The sequence below is a fragment of the Pyrus communis genome, chromosome 6 (genome assembly GCF_963583255.1).
Source record: "Pyrus communis chromosome 6, drPyrComm1.1, whole genome shotgun sequence".
NCBI lineage: Eukaryota > Viridiplantae > Streptophyta > Magnoliopsida > Rosales > Rosaceae > Pyrus > Pyrus communis.
The window spans coordinates 21,282,235-21,309,603 of record NC_084808.1 but is presented as its reverse complement, the minus strand read 5'-3'; the positions used below and the strand labels follow the sequence as shown (position 1 = coordinate 21,309,603).

The 27,369-nt window shown below is 38.6% G+C and overlaps 3 protein-coding genes and 1 pseudogene across 4 annotated transcripts; all 4 read right to left on the bottom strand.

The window, feature by feature from the left end:
• Positions 1 to 7,218: 7,218 nt before the first annotated feature.
• LOC137736222 (uncharacterized) lies at positions 7,219 to 9,707 on the bottom strand (annotated as a pseudogene).
• Positions 9,550 to 11,629, bottom strand: LOC137738146 (uncharacterized). Its single transcript, XM_068477777.1, has 6 exons — positions 11,561 to 11,629; positions 11,326 to 11,455; positions 10,954 to 11,123; positions 10,528 to 10,819; positions 9,991 to 10,154; positions 9,550 to 9,921 (listed from the first exon to the last, which is right to left on the bottom strand). Exons 1-6 carry the CDS (start codon positions 11,586 to 11,588, stop codon positions 9,767 to 9,769), a joined length of 939 nt encoding a protein of 312 aa, XP_068333878.1. The 5' UTR covers positions 11,589 to 11,629; the 3' UTR covers positions 9,550 to 9,766.
• A 6,034-nt stretch (positions 11,630 to 17,663) lies between these two features.
• LOC137738147 (uncharacterized) lies at positions 17,664 to 19,469 on the bottom strand. Its single transcript, XM_068477778.1, has 5 exons — positions 19,211 to 19,469; positions 18,628 to 18,696; positions 18,429 to 18,501; positions 18,261 to 18,325; positions 17,664 to 18,094 (listed from the first exon to the last, which is right to left on the bottom strand). The coding sequence occupies exons 1-5, from the start codon at positions 19,403 to 19,405 to the stop codon at positions 18,014 to 18,016; spliced, it is 483 nt and encodes a 160-aa protein (XP_068333879.1). The 5' UTR covers positions 19,406 to 19,469; the 3' UTR covers positions 17,664 to 18,013.
• Positions 19,470 to 20,113: 644 nt separating this feature from the next.
• LOC137738145 (protein GFS12) lies at positions 20,114 to 27,196 on the bottom strand. Of its 2 annotated transcripts, XM_068477775.1 has the most exons (16): positions 26,881 to 27,194; positions 26,691 to 26,782; positions 24,331 to 26,490; positions 23,913 to 24,240; positions 23,619 to 23,834; positions 23,425 to 23,497; positions 23,134 to 23,339; positions 22,990 to 23,052; positions 22,647 to 22,855; positions 22,418 to 22,529; positions 21,767 to 22,279; positions 21,376 to 21,686; positions 21,034 to 21,274; positions 20,885 to 20,958; positions 20,649 to 20,784; positions 20,114 to 20,538 (listed from the first exon to the last, which is right to left on the bottom strand). In XM_068477775.1, the coding sequence occupies exons 1-16, from the start codon at positions 27,049 to 27,051 to the stop codon at positions 20,389 to 20,391; spliced, it is 5,055 nt and encodes a 1,684-aa protein (XP_068333876.1). In that variant the 5' UTR covers positions 27,052 to 27,194; the 3' UTR covers positions 20,114 to 20,388. The 2 variants fall into 2 exon arrangements, with proteins under 2 accessions (XP_068333876.1, XP_068333877.1); XM_068477776.1 differs by lacking the exons at positions 20,114 to 20,538; positions 20,649 to 20,784; positions 20,885 to 20,958; positions 21,034 to 21,274 and having other exon boundaries at positions 21,398 to 21,525; positions 26,881 to 27,196.
• Between the last annotated feature and the right edge of the window lie 173 nt (positions 27,197 to 27,369).

Here is a 27,369-nt window from a genome sequence, read left to right as displayed (position 1 = left end):
GAGAACATATGAAATTCACAAATAACTCTTGACGAACCACTTTCTCACGAACATAATGATAATCCACCTCCAAGTGTTTGGTACGGGAGTGAAAAACTGGATTTGAAGCAAGGGCAATGGAGGAAACATTGTCACACCAGATTGTTGGTCTATCAAGATGCAAGTGTAAGTCACGAAATAGAGAGCGGAACCATGATATTTCTGCAGCAGTATAAGCAAGCTGCCGATATTCAGCTTCGGAACTTGACCTACTGACAGTTTTCTGCTTTTTCGAACTCCAAGACACAAGATTGGACCCTAAGTAAATGCAAAAACCACCTGTGGAATGCCGTGTATCAGGATTCCCAGCGTAATCAGCATCAGAATATGCTGTAAGTTGTGCAGTACCAGGTTTATACACAAGACCATGATTGTATGTGGCTTTAACATATCGAAGGATCCGCTTAACTGCCATCCAGTGAGTAGTCTTTGGAGAGTGCATGAACTGACAAACCTGGTTTACAGCATAGGAGAGATCTGGTCGCGTGATAGTTAAATACTGAAGTGCTCCGACAACACTTCGATACATCTCGGAATTGTCATGTGGCTCACCAGTGTAAGCACTGAGTTTCTGTCCGCAGGAAACAGGAGTGGATATTGGTTTAGCATCCAAAAACTTTGTACGCTGAAGCAAGTCCATAGCATACTTGGCCTGATTCAAATGCATTTGATCACCACAGTAGGTTACTTCGACACCCAGAAAATAATGAAGAGGCCCCAAGTCCTTCATTGAAAACAAAGTGCCCAGTTTACATATCAAGCTAGACATGTGGCGAGTACTGTTCCCTGTCAACAATATATCATCTACGTAGATCAATAAAATCAAGTAGACACCAGAGTTATTGAAAACAAATAAACTGTAATCACACGTGGATGCCTGAAACCCTAATTGAAGCAAAAACTCTGAAAAACGTTGAAACAGGCTCGCGGAGCTTGTTTCAACCCGTATATACTCCTTTGCAATTTGCAGACATGTGTTGGATGCTGCTCATCAATGAAACCTGCAGGTTGTCGCATATAGACTTCCTCCTTGAGAAATCCATGCAAGAAAGCATTTTGTACATCCAATTGCCTGATATGCCATTTTTTTGAAACTGCCAAACTAAGAACCAGGCGTATGGTGATGTGCTTGACCACAGGACTAAAGGTCTCGGTGTAATCAAGTCCAGGCTGCTGATGAAACCCATTGGCGACTAACCTCGCCTTGTGCCTTTCTACAGAGCCATCCGCCCGTCGTTTGATCTTAAAGACCCATTTGTTTGGCAGCACATTCATTTTTGAATGATAAGGAACAAGCTCCCACGTGCCACAGTGCTGCAGTGCATTAAATTCGTGAACCATGGCCTCCCTCCATTTGTGGTGTTTGACTGCCTGACTAAAACAGGTTGGTTCAACGAAAGAAAGATCAGTAGAGACATGCATAGCATATTTAGGATTAGGTTTTTGTATTCCAGACTGTGAGCGAGTCATCATGCGCGGCCTTATGGAAGCACGATCATGGTCTGAAGGTGGCAGAGAATGAGGCGGGAGTGACACAACAACTGGGACTTACTCATTTAAAGTTTGGTTCGTGGAACTAGGATCAGGGGAAGATAAGGTGGTTTGAGGGTTGGAAGGAGCAGATAACATGGGAGGGTGAGGAAGGGTAGGGTTGGTCGTGGTGATGTTTGGCTGGGATGGGGACGCTAAAGGAGGGATAGGATTCAGCAAAGAGGGAGAAGTATCTGTCGAAAGTATAGGAAATGTGAACAAAAGATCAGGAGAAGCAAAACTACCTGTGTGATCAACGTTTTCCCGCAAGGATGTGAATTCCTTAAATGGAAATGAGTCCTCATCGAATAGAACATGGCGAGACAAATAGATTCGTCTCGTGGACAGGTCCAAACATTTATACCCTTGATGATTCAGTGAGTAGCCTAAAAATACACACGGTTTGGACTTGGGTTGAAGTTTAGTTTGTGCATAAGGTACAAGCCACGGAAAACACTTACAACCAAACACCTTTAAGGTATCATAGTTTGGAGGTTTTTCAAATAATGTCTCATAGGGCGAGTTATGAGACAGAACTCGAGTTGGCAATCGATTAATTAAATAAGTTGCTGTTGAACATGCATCAAACCAATATTTGTTTGGAAGGGAAGAGTGAGAAAGCAAGACAATACTCGTTTCGACAATATGTCGATGTTTTCTTTCTGCTAGGCCATTTTGCTCGGGGTGTTTTGGACACGAAAACCGTTGAGAAATGCCATTTGTTACAAGAAACTTTTGAAAACTTCGACTTTTGTACTCACCTCCTTCATCACATTGAAGGATTTTTATTGAAGTATTAAACAAATTTTCGACTTTAGCTTTAAATTGAACAAATATTTCAAACACTTCAGACTTATTTTTCATGGGAAAAATCCAAGAGTACCTGGAATAATCATCCACAAACAAAACATAATATCGAAAACCTTCAATTGAAATAACTGGAGAACACCAAACATCGGAATGTAAAAGTTGTAAGGGAAGTTGGGAAACAGACTCAGAAGTACTAAACGGTAGCTTAGTACTTTTTCCTAAAGGACACGAATGACAAAACGTTACATCCGCAGTACCATGAATTGGTACTTGTTTATTGGAAATTAAAAACTTTATAACAGACGACGCAGGATGACCAAGACGTGAATGCCATTTTTGAGCCGAGACTCGAATGCCTAGACACACTGAAATAGGGTTATGGAACTGTCCACTGCCACCAAAAAATGGGTATAAGCCATTCTCACATCGCCCGCGGAAAAGCGTCATCCGGGTCTTGAGGTCCTTAACAAGAAAGAAATGAGGAAAGATGAGTAAATAGCAATTATTGTCTAGGGTAAAACGGTGTGCAGAAATGATGTTTGTAGAAGCAGTGGGGCAGCGTAAAATATTTTGCAATTTAAATGAGCAAGATTGTGTTTGTAGTTGATTCGAACCCATGTGAGAGATAGAAATGCCAGTATCATTACCTACACCACCCACATTCTGATTACCATTATACTCTTGTGGGTTTACCAGATTCTGGATGTCTGGAGTCACATGAGCATTAGCACCGGTGTCCAAAAGCCACAGGCCATTATTCTGCCGATTGAGAGGAACCGAAGATGTTGCCATGGCAGTAAGCTGTTTTGCTGGAATTCTCCCTTCATAGGCTGCATTCATTCTTTGATAGCAATCTAGGGCAGGATGCCCTTGTTTTCCACATATCTGGCATGTGAGTCGTTCTCCTGTGGGAGTGATTTTCTCACCATTGCATGCCGAGTTTGCCCTTTGATTATTGGTGCGAGGAAAGAACCCCCGCGGATTGATCGCACCACCACCACGTGTGGTCTGAAAAGCGCCACGTCCAGGTCCACGAAGTCGTCCACCACGACCTCTGGTAGTGACAAAAGCATTCACCGGAGCAGCCTCCACAAACTGAACATTCTGTGCAGCCATGCGTCTCTCGGTGGTCAGAAGGAGGGCCTCAAGTGTAGGATACGCGATTGGAGTATCACGTGCTTGAGCAGCACTCACTGTCATTTCATAGGCAGGGCCCAAATTGTTCAAGATAATCTGGACCAGTTCATCATCATTCACGGGGTTGCCAGCTAGGGCAAGATTGTCAGCAATCGAGTTCATTCGATCAAGATAATCAGCAATAGACATGTCACCTTTCTTAGTTTGCATCAGTTCATTGCGAAGAAACAAAATACGGTTTTGGGACGTAGAAGCATACCGTTGCTCTAGAGCCTCCCAGGTATCATGGGAGGACCTCTTGTTGGCGACAGCGGATAATACAGAGGGTGTAAGAGAGCCATTGATCCAGCTTAGTATCAGTTGATCATGCTGCACCCAGGTTGTGTAGGCAGGGTTGACAGCAGCAGCACCAGGAAGATGTTTGGGTGGACAGATGATGGACCCATCAACATATCCCATCAGGTTACGACTCTTGAGGATTGGAAGGATCTGAGCCAACCACAAAGGATAGTTGGTTCGATCTAGTTTTATGTTGACAAGCGTAGTCATGGAGGAGAAAGGATTCATAGTAGGGTTGGAAGTTGCAGCGCCGTTTGTGGTATCAGCCATGGAGAAAAAAAAAAAGGATCTAAGTCGTTAGACTGCTAGGGCTCGTATACCATGTAAGAATTTCTGATCTTAATAATTCACTTACCCAAAGCCTTACGGGAAGGCTTTGTTATATACAACTACAATATACAACTTTACAATTTAAAATACAAGCACTGCACTCCACACTGCACTCCACACATGCAGCAGCACATTAACAGCACACCATAGCACTCGGAGCAATAGCACAGCAATAAAAATGTCCTCCCTGCTGTCCATGAGTCAGCAATCACATGTCCTCTTGCTCTCTTTCCTTTATGGCAATGATGACTCTAGTTGTAATGATGACAGCCACTTAGCAACTGATCTCGTCTACCTCTACCAGACTCGGACTTGGTCTAACTGGTCTAACAGACCCTACCCACGACTCAATTTCATCGACTTGTATCCAAGCTTGAAACAGTCAAATTCCTTGATCAGCTTAAGGTGGAGTATTAGAAGTCAACTTCAACTTTTTCTTTTTGCTTTTCTCCTTTTGTCTATATCATTCATTGTCCAGTAATTTGGCCTTCAAAGATTCAATTTTTGGAATTTGTAGTGTTATGCAACTTTAGTCCCTAAATTCTAATAGAAGCAGCACCAGTTTTGAACACGACGCATCTTACCTGCAGCTTGGTCAAAGCTAAGGCTACCCATGATGTGAAGAGGTTAGAAACAACAGTGTTGAATTTGTGTTTGCTGTTGAAAAATAAAAAGCTGCTATCCTTTTTGGTTTTTGCTCAGGAAATATTAACTCGTTAATTGACTGAGACAGAGAAGGAGCTTATCCTTGAAGCTTGGTTTATTGATCTCCGGTATATTAGTTTTGCTTCCCTATTTTATACCCCTAAACACTACAAAAAAAAACCCCTTTTCAAACGAAATGATTTCATCAGGTCAAACAATATTTCGTCGCCCAGGGATTTACCTGACGGACATTTGTCGGGCCAAGTTCGTCGCACAAAACCCTTCACTCAAACATTTGCTTGACAAAACTTTAATTTTTGTCGCTTAAAGTGCGTTTACCAACTTAGCCCGATGAAGATAATGTACCCGACAAACTAGTCGTTGGGCAATCAATTTTAAAAATAAATAAAAAATACATGCTCGACGAACATATCATCGGGCAAAAGGTTTAATTTTTTTTTAAACCATATTTTGATTAATTAATTAGCTTTAATTATATTAATCTACAAATCTAAAAAAATATTTAATTTTTTTTTTTTTAAACAAAAAATAGTATTTACACTAAAGAGAGGGGTGGGCTTAGCCTCACAATATGCTAGCAATAATGTGGTTCAAATTCGCCTTTGACGAGAATCGAACCTAATACATCTCACATACAAGTGAGAGAAATACTACTAGACTGTAGTACTAAGTGGCAAGATTTAATTATATTAAAACTGAAATATTCGTGCAACAGTATGTAAAATATTCTAAACTAACTACCAGCGGGGTGGCTAGTAGGATGGCGGCTAAAGGTCATCAAATGATCGGGGACGTGCGCCGCTTCTTCCCAAGCTTCTTCTTTCATGTGCGGTTCTTCTCACTCGTTGGCAACTTCTTCTATTGACTCACTAACTCCATCTCCAACTGTTACAATCTAGAAGACGTCATGCTTGGAAGCTGAAAGCTAGATGAAGAAGATCTCTTGAGGTCCCGAACCCAACCCGCTCATAGGTTGCGTAATTCTTTACCTTTCTACCGCCCAACCCCGCCCATCAGTAACTGTAGAGACACTTGTTAATGTTGGGCACTTTTAGGCTCACATGATGGTGTAGATCAGGAAAGAAGCCACATAAAGCCCAAGGGAGATCAAAAAGCACAAGGTTCAATGGGTTTAGGAGAGGATACTTCCAAGCACTAAAGCCAACCGCCTATAAGTTCAGCTTGACTAGGATATGTAATGAAATTTTCGACCTCCAGGGGCACGTGGGTAGGCTGACAGCTTTATGACACAAGTCTCCAAGGACATGCCTACCCAAAAGTTAACAAGGCCATGTGACAGATCACATTTAGTGCCAAAGACCTAGGATGGGACGTAAAGTTCAATGCTCGAAGAGATGGGGTTGGATAACCAAAGCCGAGCAGGGTGCTCGACCCGCATCATTATGAAAGGACACGCACTCTCGACCAAACACATGTTACTTCACCGCCGAATGTCTGGTTGATAGGTGAAAATATGTTAGTATGCTAGGTTATGTAGGTGGCGCATTCAATGCCAAATTGGGAAGACCAAGATTGTGGGGGAGGGGGGTTCATTGAGGGCCTATATAAAGGGGTGGGAACCTCCTGTATTGGGGTTGGACGATTGAAGGGGGGAAAGAATTCATATATTAGCCGAGCGCTATTTTCAGTCTTGAAATCTATATAATTTGAGCAACACATTGGATGTAGCCCAGTTTTGAGGGGTGAACCACTTAAATCTTTGAGTCCATATCCTAATCCCACCAAAGGTTTAGTGTTTTAATTTATTAACCTGTAAATTTTGAGCGGTAGCAATACCTCTGGATCAGGTGCCAACTCCTCCATTGGCATGTCAGGTTGTTGTTAGGAGATATTGGCGAAATGCTCGTCCTTCTTCTACAACACAGAAGCCTACAAAAAAAAAAAAACCAATTAAGATTATCGGTCCATATTTTTTAAAATTTAAGTGAATGAATTTTGAAATTCCAGACAAAATGTAAACTCTAAACCCTAAGTCACCAAGAAAAAGGAGACTTGACTAATGAAATATTTAATGAATTTGGATTTGTCCGACAACATGGTTCGTCGGGTAAAGATACCTTCACCGGCGAATTGTTGTTCTGTCAGGCAAAAGTAATAAAAATAGGCGCCAACTTATTTCCCTTGGCACATAAATTTTGTCTGACGAATTTACTTTGCTCGTCGAAATGTTTCCATCACCTAAAGCCTTTGAAAAAAAAAAAAAAAAAAACTAAAACGTTGACCAGTTTTGCCCGACCAATGCTTTTATTCCATTGAGTAAAGGCGCTTTGCTTGATGAAATTTGGTTCATCGGGCAAATGGTAATTTCCAGTATAGCAAGAATTTTTTTACTGTTTTACTATTTGGCTATAGTGCACTAGTAATTCCATGGACAGTGACCTCTGCTTCCACAAAGCATGTATCCTTCAACACAAACCCCATGCCTACCTGATTGAAAAATCGCAGTGTAATGAATCTCCACCATCCCCACTCCGAATTTGAGGCACTGAACCAGTAATTTACTACAAGCACCAAAAGTTTTATAAGTTTACGAGTATCTTGGAATCTAACGCACAAAGACGTTACGAACTTTTCATAAAAATTAGAACTAAATGACCCTAAACAACAGATTAAATTGCTGTCTATGTATTATCGTCCTTTTAGTGTTACTCAAAACATTCAGTTGCTTTCTACTAGAAGCCCAACAAGAGTCAACATTTTGGCAACAACCAACCAAAAATTGTGAACAATTTCAGTAGGTTACAAGCATAAATTATCAAACGACTTTCCACTGAACTCAAGTTCAATAGTAAGCATCACCACGTTGTATCGTATGCCATCAAGATTCAAATGCCACGAAGAACTCGAGCATCGTCGTCGTTCATGGGGTGAATTTCATAAGGGGACGGCAATAAACACCCTTAATTTTGAAGTTTATAACATTTTCATATCCTTATTTCCTCATATGATTATGTAGCAACAGGATTAAGCAAATCTTTACCTTTACCAAACTGATGCCTGGCATGCACCTGGTCTAGGAGGCGTAGGATAAACTCTGCATATATTTTACAGCCAGGAGGAAGAGATTTTGATTCGGCTAACGCCAAATAAAGAGCCAAATGGGCACCAACTCCATTGCCTTTTTAACTTGGGATAGAGCTGTATCTTCCTGCAAAACAACCAAAACATTTGCAAAACTTTTAGTTAAAGGGAATTGTTATTAGCACTCCAAAAATCTCATTTTACACTCCTCACAAGTGGTATTTTTCTTTCTAATGATGACAAGTTTGGAGTGCCAAATGAGATTTTTGGAGTGCTAATAACAATTCTCTAGTTAAACTGTGCTTAAGTTTCCGATGTCTTTGAGAGAAATTTATTACAGAGGGAGTGAAGTTTAACAAGTTCAGGGTTATATACCATTTCAGGTCTCCGGCAGTAAATACTTTTGAGTTGTAGGATTCGGCGTCTAGCTTTGAGAAGTTGTCAATCCTCCAAGTATTCTTGTACATAACAGGATCCTTTACCACATTGATAGACATTGTCCTTTGCCTGTGCGTCGCTCTTTAGAAACAAAGACCTCCGCTTCAAACACACAGGTGTCATCAATGAGGAATCCATTGGAAGCTTCAGTGAAAGCTTTGTGGGAGAGAAATTGATCGAACCCCCAATCGAGTTTCATCCCATGAAAGCGCCTTTCCTTTTGTTCTAAGCAATGCACGGGGAAAACATACAAGAAAACAACCTGAATTGAATTGAATATAAGCTTGTTGATATATGCAGAGATTTTGTTTAGCAAATATGAGAACTATAAGCTTGTTGATTGTTTGAATTGAATGAAAGAAATAGTACCTTGAAAAACAAAGTAGTGGCTGTTGTTCTGAGCAAAAACAACCTGAAAACAGCATACACTTCCGAAGAAATCTGGGGGACATTTGTTCCTGGCATTACCAAGTAGAGAGCGGTTCTTTCACATTCATGTTCTTGTTTCCGTTTGGATAGAAAACCAGTTTCCTGCAGCAAAACAACAAATTATACTATTATAAATTAAGCAGCTCAAATAAGAAGAAAATACTAGTAATTGATGGAAAGTTTATGAAAAAAGAAATAGTAAGAATTTGTTCTTAGAAACTGAGACTTCTAAGTCCCTGGATTCATATTTCTCCAGTGAATTTTTGGAGAGCAATGAACCCGACTAGATTTTACTGTGTAATGAGTTGGTGGTGCATCCGAAATTGTTCTCAAAATCCCTGAAATAAATGTGTACATTAGTTACTGCTTTCAACTCCAACACACCCAGGCAAACAGATGGAGCATCTTACCATCTTGGTCATCGAAGTTAAGACTGGTCATGTTAATAAACTTAATTTTTCAATAATCGATTACAGATGAATCAACCGGTTTTCAGTTCTAGAATCAAATATGTTTTCCCGCCTTTACAAGGAAAAGTTAAAGGTGTTATTCCTAACATGAAACCTTTAAAGATTGAATTGTTATCCTTTGCTTCAAAAAGGTTGCCTTTGTTTCGTTGAAAAGGTATCCATCACCTGCTTGTGGGTGCTTCGAAACACATTCTGCAATTTTAATTCTTATGCAAAGGAACAATGTTTACAGTGTAGCATTGTCAAACAAGTTAAGGTTAGACTAACCAAACAAAGTTTTTAGCTAAACACAAGATAAACTACTTTAAAATAACTGGTCAAGACTCGACATATGTCTCACAGGACAGATTTTTTAAGAAAACAGGTCCTATCAAGATACACTTCAATCACAAGTCATTTGGTGGAAAGGATTGCAGCAGTAGGGTTCTACAGAACGCCACTTTTAGGACAAACCATATCGCAGATCCAGAACCACATTCGTATTCACAAGTCAATTAACATCATTTTCACAATATCCGAAACCAAACACAAGCTGACTATAGTCCTTCCGCAATTCCATGGATAGTGACCTCTGCCTCCACTATGCAAGCATCGTTCAACAGAAACCCCTTGTGTGCCTGATTGAAGGTTTCCAGTTTAAGGAACGTAGACCAACCCCAATCCCGAGTTGAGTTACTGAACCAGTTGTTAGCTGCACATAATACACCCTGATGTTATGAAGGATTCATACAATTAAACACTGAAATAGGACAATCTTTACCTATAAACCACTCATGTTTGGCATGCATTTGATCTACAATGCGCAGGGAAAACTCTGCAAATACTTTGGAATCAGTAACTTTTTCCGGATCATCCAATTCCAAGAATAGAGAAATATGAGTACCCTTTCCATTGCCATTTCCCTCGGGATAGAGCAGTATCTTCCTGCAACATTGGAAGAATATGATGACTTTTTATTACATGTCTCTCGTTAATTGGGATGGGACCCTATTCACCTCACATCTTTGGGTTTGAATTAAAAGAGCAAAGTCCTACATTGGAAGCAAAAATTCAACATGTTTTACAGCGATCAACCACATCTAGTGCGAAAGTTGTGTAGTTAAAATTGCATATATAGTTTGAAACTCAAAAACCATATGCTTTTGTTTGGAGGAAAATTGACTTTAGCTAACAAGGGTGATTAGTAGTCTATTATCATGCGGGTAAAACAAGATGACTGATACGAGATTATACTGTGGATTAAAAATTAAAACTTCTCTTATTAAGGGCATTAATAAAAAGGGCCTAGAAGAGATACCATTTTCGTTCTCCGGCAGTGAATGGTTCTGATTCGCAGCAGTCAGCACTCAACTTTGAAAAGTTCTCAACCTTCCAAACATGCTTGCACATAACACCAACCTCGATCATCGATATTGACTCTCCTTTGCCAGCTCTTCTTTCATTACAAACAAAGACCTCAGCTCCAATCACACAGGAATCATCAATGACATATCCATTGGAAGCATCAGTAAACCATTTAAGAGTGATAAGTTTATCAAATCCCAAATAACGCATCATCCCATGGAAACATAGTTCCTTTTTATTGGCATCTATGGAAGATGTAGGGTAAAAAATAATATCAGCAAATGAGCAGTGAGCATTGCAATTTGCAAACAAGAAAAATTGCCAGTCTATGAATATGTTCACCTGATGAGAATTAACTTTTTAAGTTGGTATAATGTACCTTGAAGAACCAGGAACGTGCCTTTATTCTGATCAAGCAAAAAGAACCTGAAATCAACATATACTTCGCATCCCGTCTGAAGTGAATCAGCTCCAACCATTTCCAAGTAAACAGAGATGTGGCCTTCCACATTTTTCTTCTTGTTCCCATTCGGGTAGAGCACTAGTTTCCTGGGAGCAAACATACAGTATGGGGCGTATGGCTAACATTTTTATTTTAACCAGCTTACACAGCACATGATACACGAAAACACATCATTGCATTACAGAGAAAATGTCATAGAACTAATGTCTGACAGTGAGTGTGAAACATAAGTTTGAACAAGATGATGTTAAACTAAAACTTTAGCAGAGGATATAATTGGAGAGTTACCATTTGTATCCTCCAGCTTCAAATCCACCCGACTCATATTTGTCCGCAAAAATTTCGGTTAGCCATGAAAATGACCCGATTTTTAGAGTGTAATGAGTTGGAGCTGAATCTGAATACGATGTTGAAAACCCTGAAACAAAATAGTGTTGATGAAAGTGTATATCAGGCATCTCTGGCATATAACAATATCCTGAAATCTGAAAACCGCTAATATAAAGCAGATAAGGTATCTAACCATTTTGTCGAAAGGGATTACAAGCCATGGCAATAAAATTGGAATTGATTAACAAACTGTTAAGGCTAAACAGTTATCTTTTGCTTCAAGAGGAGCTTACCTATATATATAATGCCATTAGAGGAGGAAGTACGAGCATCCAATGAAAAAAATTTCAGTGTGCCCCGAATAGTGTGGTATGTCACATGTCATTACACTTTAAAAAAAAAAAAAAAATAAATAAAAATAAATAAAAAAACTTCTCTCCAATTGTATGATGATATGTGACGTACCACTCCGTGTTTCAAAAATCTCACCATACAACAAGCTTGCTGCAGATTGGACGATATGTGTCTTTTCATCTCTCTATACTGTACTCAATAGCTTCATACACTGTGGATACATTGGATTTGGTAAATTTGAATGTGAAAAGATTGTATAAAGGAAGACGAGTATACCTTAATCTTCAAACCACACAAAGGTCTTTCTTCAAATTTCAATACAAAGCACTCAAATCTTTCTTCCCAAGCACAATGAGGCAATATTGATGGCCATTAAAATGAAAATTTGTAACTTTGAATTAGCAACATAACTAGAACCCGAGGCACTGAGCCAGTTATCTAGAAGAATATGAAAAGGTTCTTCTCAGTGCTGTTGCGATAATAGATTTAGGGACTGGTTTGCAGCTCCATTTAGGGGATTTGAATCTCATCTGGATCCTCTTTGTGAGGATTCCTATCCATTCATCGTACATCGTACGGTCAGAAATTATTTTAAATTTTTTTATATAAAATTGAACACAAATAGTACCTAACGATAACTGACCGCAGGATGTATAATGAACTGAAAAAATTTGAAAATCTCTAAGATCTTCATAAAGAGGATTCGAAGAGAATCCTCATCCCTGTTGAGAAATATTGGAAGCCAACTTCAACTTTTTCTTCTTTTCTTTAACTTTCTCTTTTTGCTTTGTTGTCAACTTTCTCTTTTTGCTTTTCTCCTTTTTTTTTTCTTTAACTCATAGTTGTCACCTTAGGGTAGAGGTACGAGAACTTAGCACTTAAGTTCTAATACTATTAAAGTTGTCACACTTTGATCTCGAGACATGATAAAAATAAACTAATAATTCAACAGGGTAAAAACCTTTTATTTTATTTTGTGGCTACTGTAGACATGTAAATTTCATTACATACAAATGATGCATCACAAAGCTCCACGTAGCATATGACTCATCACAAATAGACAAGTCATCAATAACATATGTCATCAATAACATATGGCACAAATCAAGCAAAGGAAGCTCAAAACTTCCCCGAAATTCGGCAAAAAGGGGGATTCTCTCCTTAAAATTGGCAAGGGGCCCAAATTGCTCCCAAAACCGGAAAGAAAGCTAAAACATATTCATAAAACAAGCAAGAATTGAATATTGCTCACAAAATAGGCAACAAGGCCTATAGATTTCGGCCAAGTAAGGGAAAGTGGCTGAAAACAAGACACAAAACATGCCTAAATTCTCCCATGGATAAATCAAGACACAAATCAAAGCCAAATCCATCCAAAGGCTTTGAAGACTAATACGTTGTCAAGTCTTTGAGAAAAACCTCTGCCAAGTCTTTGAAGACTAATACGTTGTCAAAGCTCTCTTCAAAGAACGTACAACCAAAGTCGAAGCTTTCTTTCAACCAAAGCCGAAGCATTCCCTTGAAGAATCAACAAGCACTTATGCCGATTTTTTCAAGACTTTGTTGCAAGTTCAAAACTTGTAACGATGTTTGATTCAAGATCAAGTTGTCAAGGCCCTTGAATCAACGAAGTCCTACATCAATTCCACATTTGCAACAACTTTGAGGTGAAGACTATCCACACATTGTTTCAAGCTCAAAACTTGAAGTAATTGTTCTATCGTTCGTCCGAGATCAAGTCATCGCGACCCTTGGATCAGCAACTTACGCATCTACATCAAATTTGAAGACTGAATCAGAGGAAAATTGTAACATAGATTGTAACCTACAAATTCAAATAAATACAAATCTACTTTGTACACATGTTCTCGTTTCATTCGTTACAGAATTTTCGTGTTTACAGCTACACCTAATCATAGGCTTAGACTGCTAATGTACCCTGTGAAGGGATTAAGCCAATTGTAGTTCACCATTTTGTTAATCAACAAAAATTTGTATTTGCAATGACTTCCAAAAATTCTCATGGCATTATCTAGTAGGGAGACATAGCGTTCTAGACAACTACCAAACAACTCACAATCAACAACAAATTACATTTCAATAACTCTGATTTGCACACAGTTTTCGCTTACACGTTTGTAGGATCAAGCTCTATTCGAAAACACTAAGAGTGACCCAATACGGATTTTTAATGACTAATTATGAAAAATCAAACGTTGTAACTCTAAGATTAATAAAAATAAATAAACTAAATTCCCGAAAATTTGAACCTAAGAGTCAATGAACCTATGTAGAAGATTTAATGAGCCTAATTGTTCAACGGGCCAAAATAACAATCACCCTCAAGTTGTTTTAACAGATTTCCACGAAAGATGGCCCAAGCCACTTTTATAAGAGAAGAGAGAGGGTTTTAACCGGTTCCTTTAGATCATCCAATTCCGAGTGGAGATAGAAATATGAGTACCCTTTCCTTTCTGATTTCCCTTAGGATAGAGCAGTAGCTTCCTGCAACAGCCATCACATGAAGAATAAGATTACATTTCAAGACATGAACATCCTACTTTAATTAAAACAACGGTTTTATACACATTGAAGAAAAAAATTAACAAAGGTGATTTAGCTCTATTATGATAGGAGGATAAGAGATTTGACGCTCGAGTAAGATTAACAACATTTTCTAAAAAAGGTATTGATAAGATGGTAAATGAATTTTCGAGAGTTAAATACCTTATCATCAAATATACCACCTCAAGTCTTCAGCAGTGAATACTTCCGAGTAGTAGCACCCAGCATATGCATCTCACTTGGACAAGTTCTCAACCTTCCAAACATGCTTGTGCATAACGCGTTGTTAATCAAATTCTCAACAAGAACTTAATTATATCCCATAGTAAATCACCTTTACCCTCTTTGCACTGAATAGCTATTAATGTTGCTTTCTATTACCAAATATCATAATCCAAACAAAGTTTTTTGGGTAATGCTAAGGAGACTAAATTTGTAGATAAAATTTTGTGAACTAAATGATATGGAAATTGATGATTGGATTATTACTCAAGTGTTGATTGACGTGCTTGTTTCTTATTGGTGACACATCATTTAGTTTGTAAATTTAGTCTACAAATTTAGTCTACCAAGCATTACTGTGTTGATTAACGTGCTTATTTTTTATTGATAACACATCATTTAGTTTGTAAATTTAGTCTACAAATTTAATTTACCGAGCATTACTCAAGTTTTTTATGCTAAACACTAAGATGCTACTGAGTGACAGATGTTTTATTTTTGTTTTTGTTATATTCAACACTCTTAAAAGAAGAAAATGGGCCTTTCATTTCACAAAAGTAATTAAAATACTCTTCAATAACAAGTCATTTGGTGAACAAGGACTTCAGAACTGGGGTTTGATAAGCCACATCTAGACATGTGCTTTTACAATTTCATGGACTAACATGGCCTTTAATCAAAACATCTTTTTAGCAAATCAAACATTTGTCCCTTCATTCGTAACATCATTTTAGAAATAGCAAAATTAACATACGACGTGCCGACTAGAGTGCTGTTGCAGCTCCACGGATTGTGACAACGGCCTCCGTTATGCAAGAATCCTTCACCGAAAACCCTCTATCTGAATTATCGAGAGTGTCCAGTGAAATAAAGCTAAGGCCAACCCCAACTGGTAGTCGAGGAGCTGAACCATATTAGCTGCACAGAATAAACCCACATGTTATAAAGGATGAACAAAGTAAACACTAAAATAGGTCAATCTTTACCTTTAAAGCTCTCATGTTTGGCATGCATTTGATCGACAATGCGCAGGGAAAACTCTGCAAACACTTTGCAACCAGGATATTTTTCCGGATCATCCAATTCCAAGTGAAGAGAAATATGAGTACCCAATCCAGCGCCATTTTGCCTTGGGATAGAGCACTATCTTCCTGCAACAAGATGAGCGATAAGAGATTATATAGTGGATTAAAATTTTGAATATATCTTAAGGTATTAATATAAAAGTCCAGGCAGAGATACTATTTCCGTTCTCCGACAGTGAAGGGTTCTGATTTGTAGAGGTCATCACCTAACTTTGAAAAGTTCTCAACCTTCCAAACATGCTTGTAGATGACAGCATCCTTGATCGTCGATATAGACTCTACTTTGCCATCTCTTTTTTCTTTGCAAACAAAGACCTCAGCACAAATCACGCAGGAATCATTAATGACATAACCGTTGGAAGCATCGGTAAATGATAAAAGATAAGCTTATCAAATCCCGAATAACGCATCATCATCCCATGGAAGCATTTTTCCTTTTTATTGGCATCTATGGAACATGAAAAGAAAAAAAATAATGATCAGGAAATGAGTAGAGAGCATTGCAATTTAACAAGAAAAGTTTCGGGTCTATGAATATTAACACTTGATTTTTCTTTGTTTTCTTTCTTTTTTTTTTTGTCAAAGAATATGATCACTTGATGGGAATTAGGTTTTGAAGTAGATATAATGTACCTTGAAGAACCAGGAACATGCCTTTATTCAGATCAAGCAAAAAGAGCCTGAAATCAACATAAACTTCGCATACAGTCTGAAGAGAATCAGCTCCAACCATTTCCAAGTAAACAGAGATGTAGCCTTCCGCATTTTTCTTCTTGTTTCCGTTCGGGTAGAGCACTAGTTTCCTGTGAGGAAACACACAGTATGGCAAAAAAAAATTATCAGCTTACACAGCACGTAATATAAAAAACACATTCTTGCATTACCAAAAAAATGTCATAGAACTAATGCCAAACAGTGAAATTGAAACATAAGTTTGCAGAAGATGTTCTTAAACTCAAACGCTAGCAGAAGATATAATGAGGGTTTAACCATTTGTATCCTTCAGCGTCAAATTCTCCCGTCTCGTATTTGTCCGCCGAAGATTTGTTAAGCAATGAAAACGACCCAAGTTTTAGAGCGTAATGAGTTGGAGGTGAATATGAATATCTAACCATTTTGTTGAAAGGAATAACAAGACATAGCAATAAAATTGAAATGGATTAACAAATGTAGAGGCTAACCTATATAATGTCATTAGAGGAGGTAACCTATATATAATGTCATTAGAGAAGGGAGTACGAGCATGCAATGAGCTTGCTGCATGTTGCACGAAATATGTCTTTTCGTCTCTCTATAATGTATTAAATTTAATAAATTCGTTGTTCAATCTCTTCGTTTTCCGATTTCATTATAAAGAAAACTACTGAATAGCTTCATACACTTTGAATACCGATAAAGAAAGAGAGTGATTCAATATAATTCATATTAAGTGTATTTTTGCTAACCACCCTCCGTTGCTCATCCTTCTTTCTTTACAAACAAAAACCTCATCTCCCTCCCGAAATTTAGATGAATTTAGTGTAGATTATCATATCGTGTCAAAAAAAAAAAAAAGAGCCTCACAAGTAGTCTCCATTTCTTACAAAACATAGAGAATGTCTTTCGTTAATGTCCTACATTGCCTCTGAAAATAAAGAAACTTATCAATTTCAATCCCGACAAATGGTAGAATTAATGGCATCTTTCTAGTTAGTGCATTTGTCCCTAATCTCCCTATCGCCTCATTTGACATCTAAAATTGGATTGGATTAATGGCATGTTTAATTACTTAGCATACGAGGATGGGACAGAAAGTGATAAGAAATCCGCACGGTTTTGTCATGTGCACATATAAAGCATGTCACCTCCTTTCCTTACCCCAAGTTAGTGATGTGGGATTGATGGCAATCCACAGTCATCACGTCTCTTGTTCCTACGAGGGCTGCTTGCACAGCATGAGCTGAATTATGAATTCAAAAGGCATCGGTAACATAAGTCTGGATGCCTATCCAGTGTAATCTAAATCCAAATTTCTGGTAGTGGAAGGAATAGGGTGAGAAAGAATGAGTACGAGATAAACCATCGCCATCGTCATCGCCATCACCATGCAAGTCATCAATTTCTACAATCAACAATACAAAAAGTTGGCAATGAAAACGTACAAGTCTCTGGTTGGAAGTTGGATTCTTCTTAATCATAAACATCAGAAACTCATAAACTATGGCTTCCTTTCTGGAAATACTTTGCAATCAATAAAAAAAAAATCTAAAACCGACAGAACTGGTCGCCCCCCAACTGATACGCACATAAGCACAACATAGCGTGAGAAAAGTGTCAACTTTACGACTATAATCAGACTCGTAAGGGTTCCAACGACACTTGACAGCGGTAACCAGACTTAGTAATCATTCCTCATACCCAGCAGGATCAAAAGTCCCCAGCTATGATGACAATACTCCGGACCTTGGCCTTGTGTACCCAAGATTGATTAGCTTCTGAACCAACAATTTTTCAGCATCTGCCTGAAATCACAAAAAGAAGGGGCAAATGATTCAGTGAAAATAGCTAACAAAATGTGCAAACACGAACAATCCATTCCTGCATATATGCAAACGACAAAGAAAAAGACATCAGATAGTCTTATGTTCATGTGTGTTTCTCTATGTGTTCAAGACAGAGAGTACAGACCTCAAGCATGGGACTATTCTTAGGAATGTTGCAAGCCAGGATTATGTTAAGTCCAGTCTTTAACACTGAAAATAACAGCATGTCAGACGATGGAGGAGGCGGAAAAAACTACAAAAATAAAAAGACGATGACAGACCCAAACTTATCTGAACAAAATTGATAATCTACCTAATCTTCGAGCAATGCCCGACCCTGTATTATCAGAAGCCCCTCCAAGTATGGATGTAACACCCACTGTATTCTGTGGCATCAATTGTAATGATTGTAGTTAAAAAATGTAATCCAAAGCAGCACAAAGAAGTCAGAATTCACAAGTGTAAAGAGAGATTAATTTTAGAAGAAATTTAACACAAAATTACCAACTTACAGGTCTCATAGGTGCTGCTGCATACAAATGCCCAATTTTTGCAGAGTTGCAACCAATCCATGCATAGATCTACACTCATAATAATCAGAATTTTTTTACCCAATTCAGATTTTGTTCAGAGTTTCAAACTTCTGAGAATCATTTAATAACACGTGCAAATAATCGCCTACATTTTTCTAAGCAGAAATAAAAAAACCCCAATTTTTGCAGAGTTTCGAACTGATCCATGCATATATCTACACTCAAATTAATGGAAAAGATTTACCCAATTCAGAAGTTGATCAAAGTTTCAAACTTCGGAAAATTATTTAACCACATCTGCAAATAATCATCTAGATTTTCTAAACAAAATAAAGAATCAACACCAATTTTGCAAAGTTGCTATCAATCCTTGCATATAATTACAGTCCAATTAATGAGAAATTTTTACCGAATTCATAATTTGTTCAAAATTCACCCTACATTTTTCTAAGCAAAAGGAAAAAAAATATAAACTAATTTTGTTGCCCAAATTTTAACTTGGGCAGTTCAATTCAGCATTAAATTGAACAAACAAGTGGAGAGATGTGGATGGAAGACGAACCTGCTTGGGAAGGCGGATGATTTGGAGGTGGAAGGCGGTTTCGTTGACGACCTCACTGAAGCACGTGACTTGCAAACCACCGGCATCGCCGTCGTCGTTGGTGTCGCTCGGACCAGTCGGTTCTTCGTGTTTGGAAATTTGAGCGGAGCTAAACGCGTCGTTTAGAGCGCCAAGGTCTAAATCACTCCGCGCCATTGCTCACCGGAAACGAGCAGAGTGAGACACAGAAAGTCACAAGGCAAGGGCTTTAGATGGGCTAAGCGGACTTTTCACTTCTACGTTAGGGGTAAAAGTGGTTAATCATCATATTTCTACACTCTTTTCACTTTTGTTAATAAATGTGAGAAAGTTAAAATAGGTAATATTATTAATCTATAACTGAACGGCAATATTTTGATAAATGAATATTTTGAGTTAAACTATCTTGACCTACTAGCTTAACTTAATTCTGCAACTCAACGAGAAAAATGAAAAAAGAGTGTGAAAACATAAACTTTTTATCATATATTATATATAGAGCGGATCCTTGGCAGTGTGGCATCACTTTTTTTTACACATGTTTATGTGAGGTTCACTTCGTAATGTACTTTAACAATTCAAACCGTTTATCTTTAAGAAAATTATTCATAGATCATCCTTGCAAAAAAAAATTAAAACAAATCCAATATCATTAAGACATTCATTTGTAATGAAGAAAATAAAAGAATACGGTTCTATAATGAACCCTAAATCCTTAATCCAACATTCATATAGCTTCAAATTTGAGTGATTTTAGACATGATTTTTGAGAAAAGATATAAAACAAAAGATTTGAATCATTAAAATACATTACAAAATGAGATTCACAAAAACGTGCGTTACAAAATGTGTGAAAAAAAAAAATGTAATATCACGGATGCGTCCATTCTATATACCCATTACATATATATTCTTTAGTGTAAAACAAAAATTTGCACGATTATTTGATACAAATAATTATTTCTAACTACAATCAATGCATTCCAATGAGAATATCTAGAGCAACCCACCCTTTCTTCACAAAACAGTCTCAACCTAAGGAATAACCGAATAAGGATATAAACTTAAAAGACAACAAAAATAAATAAATAAATAAATTTAAATAAAAACAATGGATACAGAATGTACAGCAGAATTTGAAAGGAAACTAATAGGCCCCATCAGCAACATATTCTTAGGTAGCCATCTTCAGTTCCAACCAGGAACAACCTTGAGAAGGGTAATATACTTATGCTTGACAACACCGAAAAGTTTCTTGCTCCGTGATCCGCCATGTACAGTTTTTGACATGTAACAGCCTGCTGTCCATCCTGCGAAATGATAACCACACCCGTCTATTTGTTAGTCTTAAAAAGAAAATGTGAGCGAGTGCAAATCATATATGTGCGAGAAATGGTGATAGAAGTTCAGCGACGTTTACATCATCGGAGGATTTAGACAGAGAAGAAATTCCAATCTTATTTCTGGAAATTGAAATAACGTCTTGGCCCCACACGGAGAATGAAGATACACCGTCTGTGTGACCCTGAAGAATTGTGGGCTGAGATGGCCAATTCCTGCATAAGGAGTTGACAAGTTTAGAGAGAGCTGGATAGTGTGATGCATTTCAGAATGATATATATGTATTCGTTACAGAATGTCTGGATCTGGAATTACCTTCTCAAGTCCCAAATTCTTAAAGACTTGTCAAGAGAGCTGGACACAAGTAAATGGTCCTCTGGTGCAGCCAACTGCACCCGTTAAACGGTAAATTAGAAATGAATTTGATTTAAAATGAAGATTTTCTCTGGCTTTTTCTGTAATACCTTTGTCACGTATCCATCATGAGCCTTCCAAGAGGATATAACATTTCCGCTCCTTGCATCAAATAATCTACAATGACCAGAACTCAATCCAGCTGCAATCCAAGAGGGTGAAGAAGCTCCATCCGGTTGCATTTTATCAGACCCACAGGAGCATATGGAAGAAATAAGAGAAGGATATCCAGACTCCGTAGAATCCCCCCTCCAAAGGTGAAGCTTTTGTCCTCGGACAACATCAATGAACCTGTAAGATTCAAGGAACATTAAAAAAACCGAAGCTGCGTGAAACATTATCTCATCTATACCAGCTTGTAAGGGGATATATGTGCAATACTATTTATCTACCTGAGTGAACCATTTCCAGTGCCAACTACAAGCTTTTCACCAAGTTCTGTCTGATGCATACAAGTATACAAGCTCCCATCAAATGCCCCAGTCAATATTCCACTCGACTGTGCATTGGAACTGAGCATATTAACCTGGTCAAGACTGGCCCTGGAGGAAGAAGATGGAGGGCTTGAAACATGTGCAGAATCCATAGATGGTTCAGAGTATACTGAAATTAATTTTCCAGTTCGGCTATTCCAAACATGTATCGTTCCATCACAGGATGCAACTCTTCCACTTGACGATAAGATACAAATATCGTTCACAACCTAGGAACAACAAATAATAATCATTGTGATTACTAGGAATACAGTAAAAAAGGTTTCAATTTAACAAGGTATAAGCAAACCTCCTCGTGGCCATAGTATCCTGATACACAATTGATTCTAGCCAGCTCCCATTTTTGAACAGTCCCTTTGAACCCTGCACCAATTCCTGCAGTAAAAACCGTACATTCATCTGGGCAGACAGCTAAATACCTTAAGGCCCCAGGGTGCGCACGAACTGAGTATATAACAGATGCTCTGATCTTCCATGGATGTTCATCCTTCACACCCCCAGCACGGGCCAGAAAATCAGGCCCATCCCAGCTAGAAGCTGGACTAGGGAACCAAAACCAGGGCTCGAATTTAAAATTTGATGCATGCATTTCGGCTGAACTCTGATGCATTTCAGAGAACCGTTTTTGAGGCATCATGTTTTTGGCACCTCTAGTTCCTTGTGATTGTGGAATTGACCATCCAACCCCATTAAGCAACAGCTTAGCAGGACTGTATTCAGGAGTTGAGCGATTGCTGAATGCAGATCTTTTACTGAGTATAGTGTCTGAACCACTTCGAGACAATTCTCCTGTGTGTTCCCACTGAATCACGACAGGTTCAGAATATGAAGTGCAAAATGTGTGGATATTTGTCAGGTACCCGTATAACTTATCTGTGTCTATGTGTGTGTATCTGTCTTTGAGAGAGAGAGAGTGCATGTGAAAGAAACACTACTGTACCTTCCAGTTATGATATTGTAGAAGATATTGCTCAAGTAATAACCATGTTGTACAACACTGACGAAGCTTCTCTATCCCAAGAAGGTATGCAAAAGACGGATACAGAAGCAACCTGCCAACAACCTAGTAATTCAACACATATTTGAGGCAGGCAATAACACGTGCAAAATTTATATTCCAGCATAACCTAGTTACTAAGCAGGGGCAATGAACTGTAAAAAGAACTCACGCAAGGTCCATACGACTTTCAATCAGACCCCCTCCGTCAATTATTGGCTTTGAACCCTTCAGCCTTCTGCCAAAGGAAGTAGAAGCATTAGCTTTTCTCGGTGAGAAAGCAAGCTCATCAAATAGCTCTTTAAGTTGTGGCAAAACATGCAATGCTGTCAAATCTGGTCCTATCCGTTCACAAACTGCCATTAGGGTAGTAGCAGCAACCTGGACAAGAGAGTTATTAAAGCATTACTGGAAATTGTAACGCAATGGCTAGCATGTGAGAAATTGCAGCCTTTGCAACTGGGTGACAATCATTGGATTTCCGAAACAAGTGTAAATACATGTACAAGCATCACCTGAAGCACTCTATATTCAAAACTTGTCTCCATAAGAACCAGAACCTGTGGGCAACTTTTATCCTGTATAATATAAAAATTCAATTATTTCCAAGAACACTCCTAGTTTTCACATTGAATTAAAAAGGAAAGAAAATCACATACTTCAACTAGCACCTTCGCAACCACCTCCCTTGGCAAAAATGCAACAAGGCCATCTATTGTCGTCAAACAATCAATAAGAGCAAAAGCACTCCAGCTGTGGACAGGCTCAGGCTTATTCATACGTGAAACGCCAATACAGGAATGAAACACATGTTTTAGCAACGGCATCATCTGTCTGACAATGAAGTTCTCTCCCAGTAAACCACCTGGAATTTGAGGACATAAAAGAATTACAAGAAGAACATACCAATTCGAGAAAAAATCACATCAAAATTCGTTGAACAAGAATACCAATTCGAACCAGCACGTCAATTCCATCACTACTGAGACCTTTCCCAAAGCATTGAATCAGGGGTAAGATTGTCTGGTGAAAGAATAATGATTAGCTGGAGTATTGTGAGTGTTTGTTTGTCTATTTCTAAGACAGATTCGCATAATTTTAATTTTGTGAAGTCACAAAGGCAATAATTCTGGGTTGGTTTAACCTGATGAATGGTAATAGGTATACCGAGTTCTTCACTTGAGCAAATAAGCAGTACGGAAGCAGCAGTTGCTGAACTATTATGAGCGGCAGTATATAAGTTCAATATAACAAGAGGATGTACAGTTTCAAGATATACTTGTTTGCCAGTTCGATTCCATATCTCTCGAACAAAGGAGTCTTGTAGAATAGAAACCTTTAGATGTGAATAACCTGTAGTCTGAAACAAAATGTCTATAAGAAACAGTTCAAGAAGATATTCCCAATAAAACTGAAGAAAATAAATCTTAAAACTAACCTGTAAAATCTTCTGGATGGCAGGCAAGACTAATGTCTTCACTGCTTTAGGGGTCAAACTTTTGATAAATTCTTTCAGTAGCATATACGCCCATTCGGCTTCAGTATCTGATAAGGGAGTCACCACAAACGATAAGCAATAAGGAGCACACATTTCCGCAGCAAATGTTCCCATTGCCTTGAGGACTCCTTGCTTTGCAAAATTTGCAGCATACTGAAGGCAGGATCCACCTTTAGCCAGAAGCTGGAGAGGGGCCAGAAATAAGTAGGACGCCTTAACCGTAGTAGGAAAATATGGTGATTCCAACAGACACTTAGCCGATGGTCTCCTAATTTGTGTTACCCACAGAGAGAGTGAGAGAGAGCAAGGGAATAACATATAGTATTGTATTTAAAAACTGAGAAATGAAAACGAATACCTCATGCAATCCTTTTGAATGCAAGCTTCAACAAGTAATTTGGTGTGAGGAGGAAGTTCATGCATCAATCCAGGTAATACACCACTGTCCAAGTACATGGTCAATGAGCTTGGGTCAAAAAGTGGCTTCCTCAAATGAAGTTCTGCTAAGAGACAACCGACAGAAAATATATCCCTTGCAATTTCTTCAGAGAACGTCTTTAAACAAGATGATTTTTCCCTCCAAAGTAATAGCTCTTGATATCCCCGGGAACCTTCATCCTCCACTTCAATATGCTCAAGTAGATAACTTGTATCAATATGTAACCGTGACAACTGGTTTTTCTTAGTGTCAGATGACCGAGGTATACTTTTGTTAACATTCTCGCCTGATGACTCTTGTACAGGAGAAATGTCCCTCACAAAGTCTAGATGGTAGCCATAGAGGGGACTTAAATGCATAGCATGTTCACAAAAGGAAGATGCATCTTCTAATTCTTGCAAGTAAGCAGTTTCAGATAGGACAGAACTGTCACTCCTTAATTCATTCATTTTCCCTTGATGCAAAGCTGACTCATTGGTGCTATCACATGGTTTCCGCACTGCACCTCGACGCATAGGGTGAGGTTGAGTGAACAGCTGACGGCGTCCTGCAGACCTCGGCATCATAGGTTCTGATGAAGGAAGCATTACATTCTTTGCATAAACAGCTGCCTCGCCTGACATCTTGTAGCCAAAGGTGATATCAATCCAGTGATGGAGTTCACGTGAGACCCGTTCGCTTTCTAAAGCATCACGATGCAATTTAATGAATTCCTCAGGACCATCTGCCCATAAAGGTACCGCCAAGTCAGTCATACCAGCATGAAGTGAATGAAAAATTTGAGGATTGCAGTAAAACTCCGGAATACACTCATCAGGGGTCCACTGATAAAGTCTTTGCATGGTAGAAGGATATTCATTAGGTTCATAGACTGAGCGAACAGCCATACGTAGAACACTCAAAGGTAACCTCCTAGCCTTATAACTGCACACAGCCAATTCAGAAAGACATTCATCAGATACGTGATGTGGGAACTCCGATGTTGAATAGGTGAAGTCCAACTGTTCATCACCTTTAGCCAACCTCCATTTACTCTTGTTTAAATCCCGCCACCCTGCATCTGAATTCTCATCAGGTTTCATGCTAAAATCTATTACCCAAGGCATCACTGTATGAAATGTGTGGTCACCCCACCTTCGCCCAGCTAATCTATTCAAGATGAGTAGATACTCAAAATTACTGATCTCTCCTCTCCACCATTGATTGAAGTCACGATGCCAGTCTATAGATGGGGAAAGCTTCAAATCAGCATAAAGACCTTGAGAGGGACAACCAGCTTCTGAGCAACCTACCTTTTCCGGTAAGGTACTTGTGCATTCCTTACCTCTTGAACTTGAACTAAATCCTACCCCGGGCTTATCAAAAATGGACAGCCGAGACCAGCATGATTCAGTAAGCATTACACTGGATGGACATATATTGCCATGGGCGACCCCTAAACCATGAATATAAGCTAGAGCTGAGAGCAACTGGTATATCAGAAACCTTATATGCCAATCAGATTTTAAGGCTTCGGGACTGTAATGGAGAATGTTTTCCAATGTGTACGGAGTTTTGGGAAGAGCTACATCTATATAATGGGATGCTTTAACCATCATAAGTACAGGAGCAATATTTGGATGCCTCAGGGAGCCAGGGAACTGATTTTCATCAAACGACGGTATCCCAAGTAAGTTAAGAAAATTTACACTGTCTCTCCCTGAAGCTTTCCCTTCAATCAAGAGACTAAGCGAATTCAATATGTGATCTTCCAAAGACCCGGTCAAAGAGTTAACAGCAAGATCTTCAAAAACTGAGTCTGAGAAATTGCCAACATAACTAACCGATGCCAATGCGCTGATAACCCTCGAGCAAGAAAACCTAGTGGAATGATTACAGGTAGAACTATGTAGCAATATTTCTGTGCCACCATTTGACAAACACTTAGGCTCATTCATTAAAGAATCTGACTTTGGTTTTTCTTTCCTGTAAACATCAGAACTAATTTCTTCTTCATCCTGAGTTACTCCAACTGAAGCAATCCTATCATCAATCCCATTATCACTGCAGCCTTCAGCATTGTCCAGGACATATTCATTACTGGAAAAAACAAAAAACAAAAACCCGAATCGATCTTCATCCTCCATCATTTCAGCAACAGAAAATCATCGATTATGTTCGAATTTCGATTCATATTATACATAACCAATGTGGGGTTATTACATACTGATCAAAATAAAATAAAAAATCCGAAAATTTGTGAGAAAAATGAGTAATTAGAGTTAGATTAAGGGTCTTACACATATTTAGTCAAGCAATCATTTGGATGACTGGGTAGAAATTTGAGCAAAAACTGAGGAGCCGAAGCAGCTTCCCCACTTGAATTACACAACTGCAAACACCAACTGCTTCAGCATTTGAACGTTTTGAAATACAAAATGCACAGAGATGAGAAAGAAAGAGAAGGAGTGAGAAGGTTTGAACTTTGACCTGAACGACGGCTGAGGAGCCAAAAGGGAAGGCGGAATCGGAGAGGCCGTAAGAGAAAACGAGTTTGCCGGAGAAGTCGGAGTGAATCCGGCGTTGGAGGCAGTCGAAGCACATTTGCTGCGCCATTCGATCGTTCGATTTCAAGGATTTGCTTGGAAAGTTTCTCTCCATTTTTGTTTCTTTGTATCGAGAGCTTTCGTGTGAGTCTTTGGTCTTACCAGTTTACCACTCAACGCTTTGATCGATTGGTGCGCGCTACCGAACTAACTGGAAAAATCCGCCAAACGCTTCAACGCCTCGTCACTTCTGCAACAAGTTTTTCGGGATTTTTTTTTCTTTTTTTTTTCTCACTTTTTTTTTTAAATGTTTCCGTTGTACTTTAAAAATAATAATCCTTCCTAACATTAAAAATTAGCAAAACAAATAAAAATAAGTTGAAAACTTTAAGTTTTAATCAAAAGAATAAAAATGCGTTGTGAGTAAATAGTA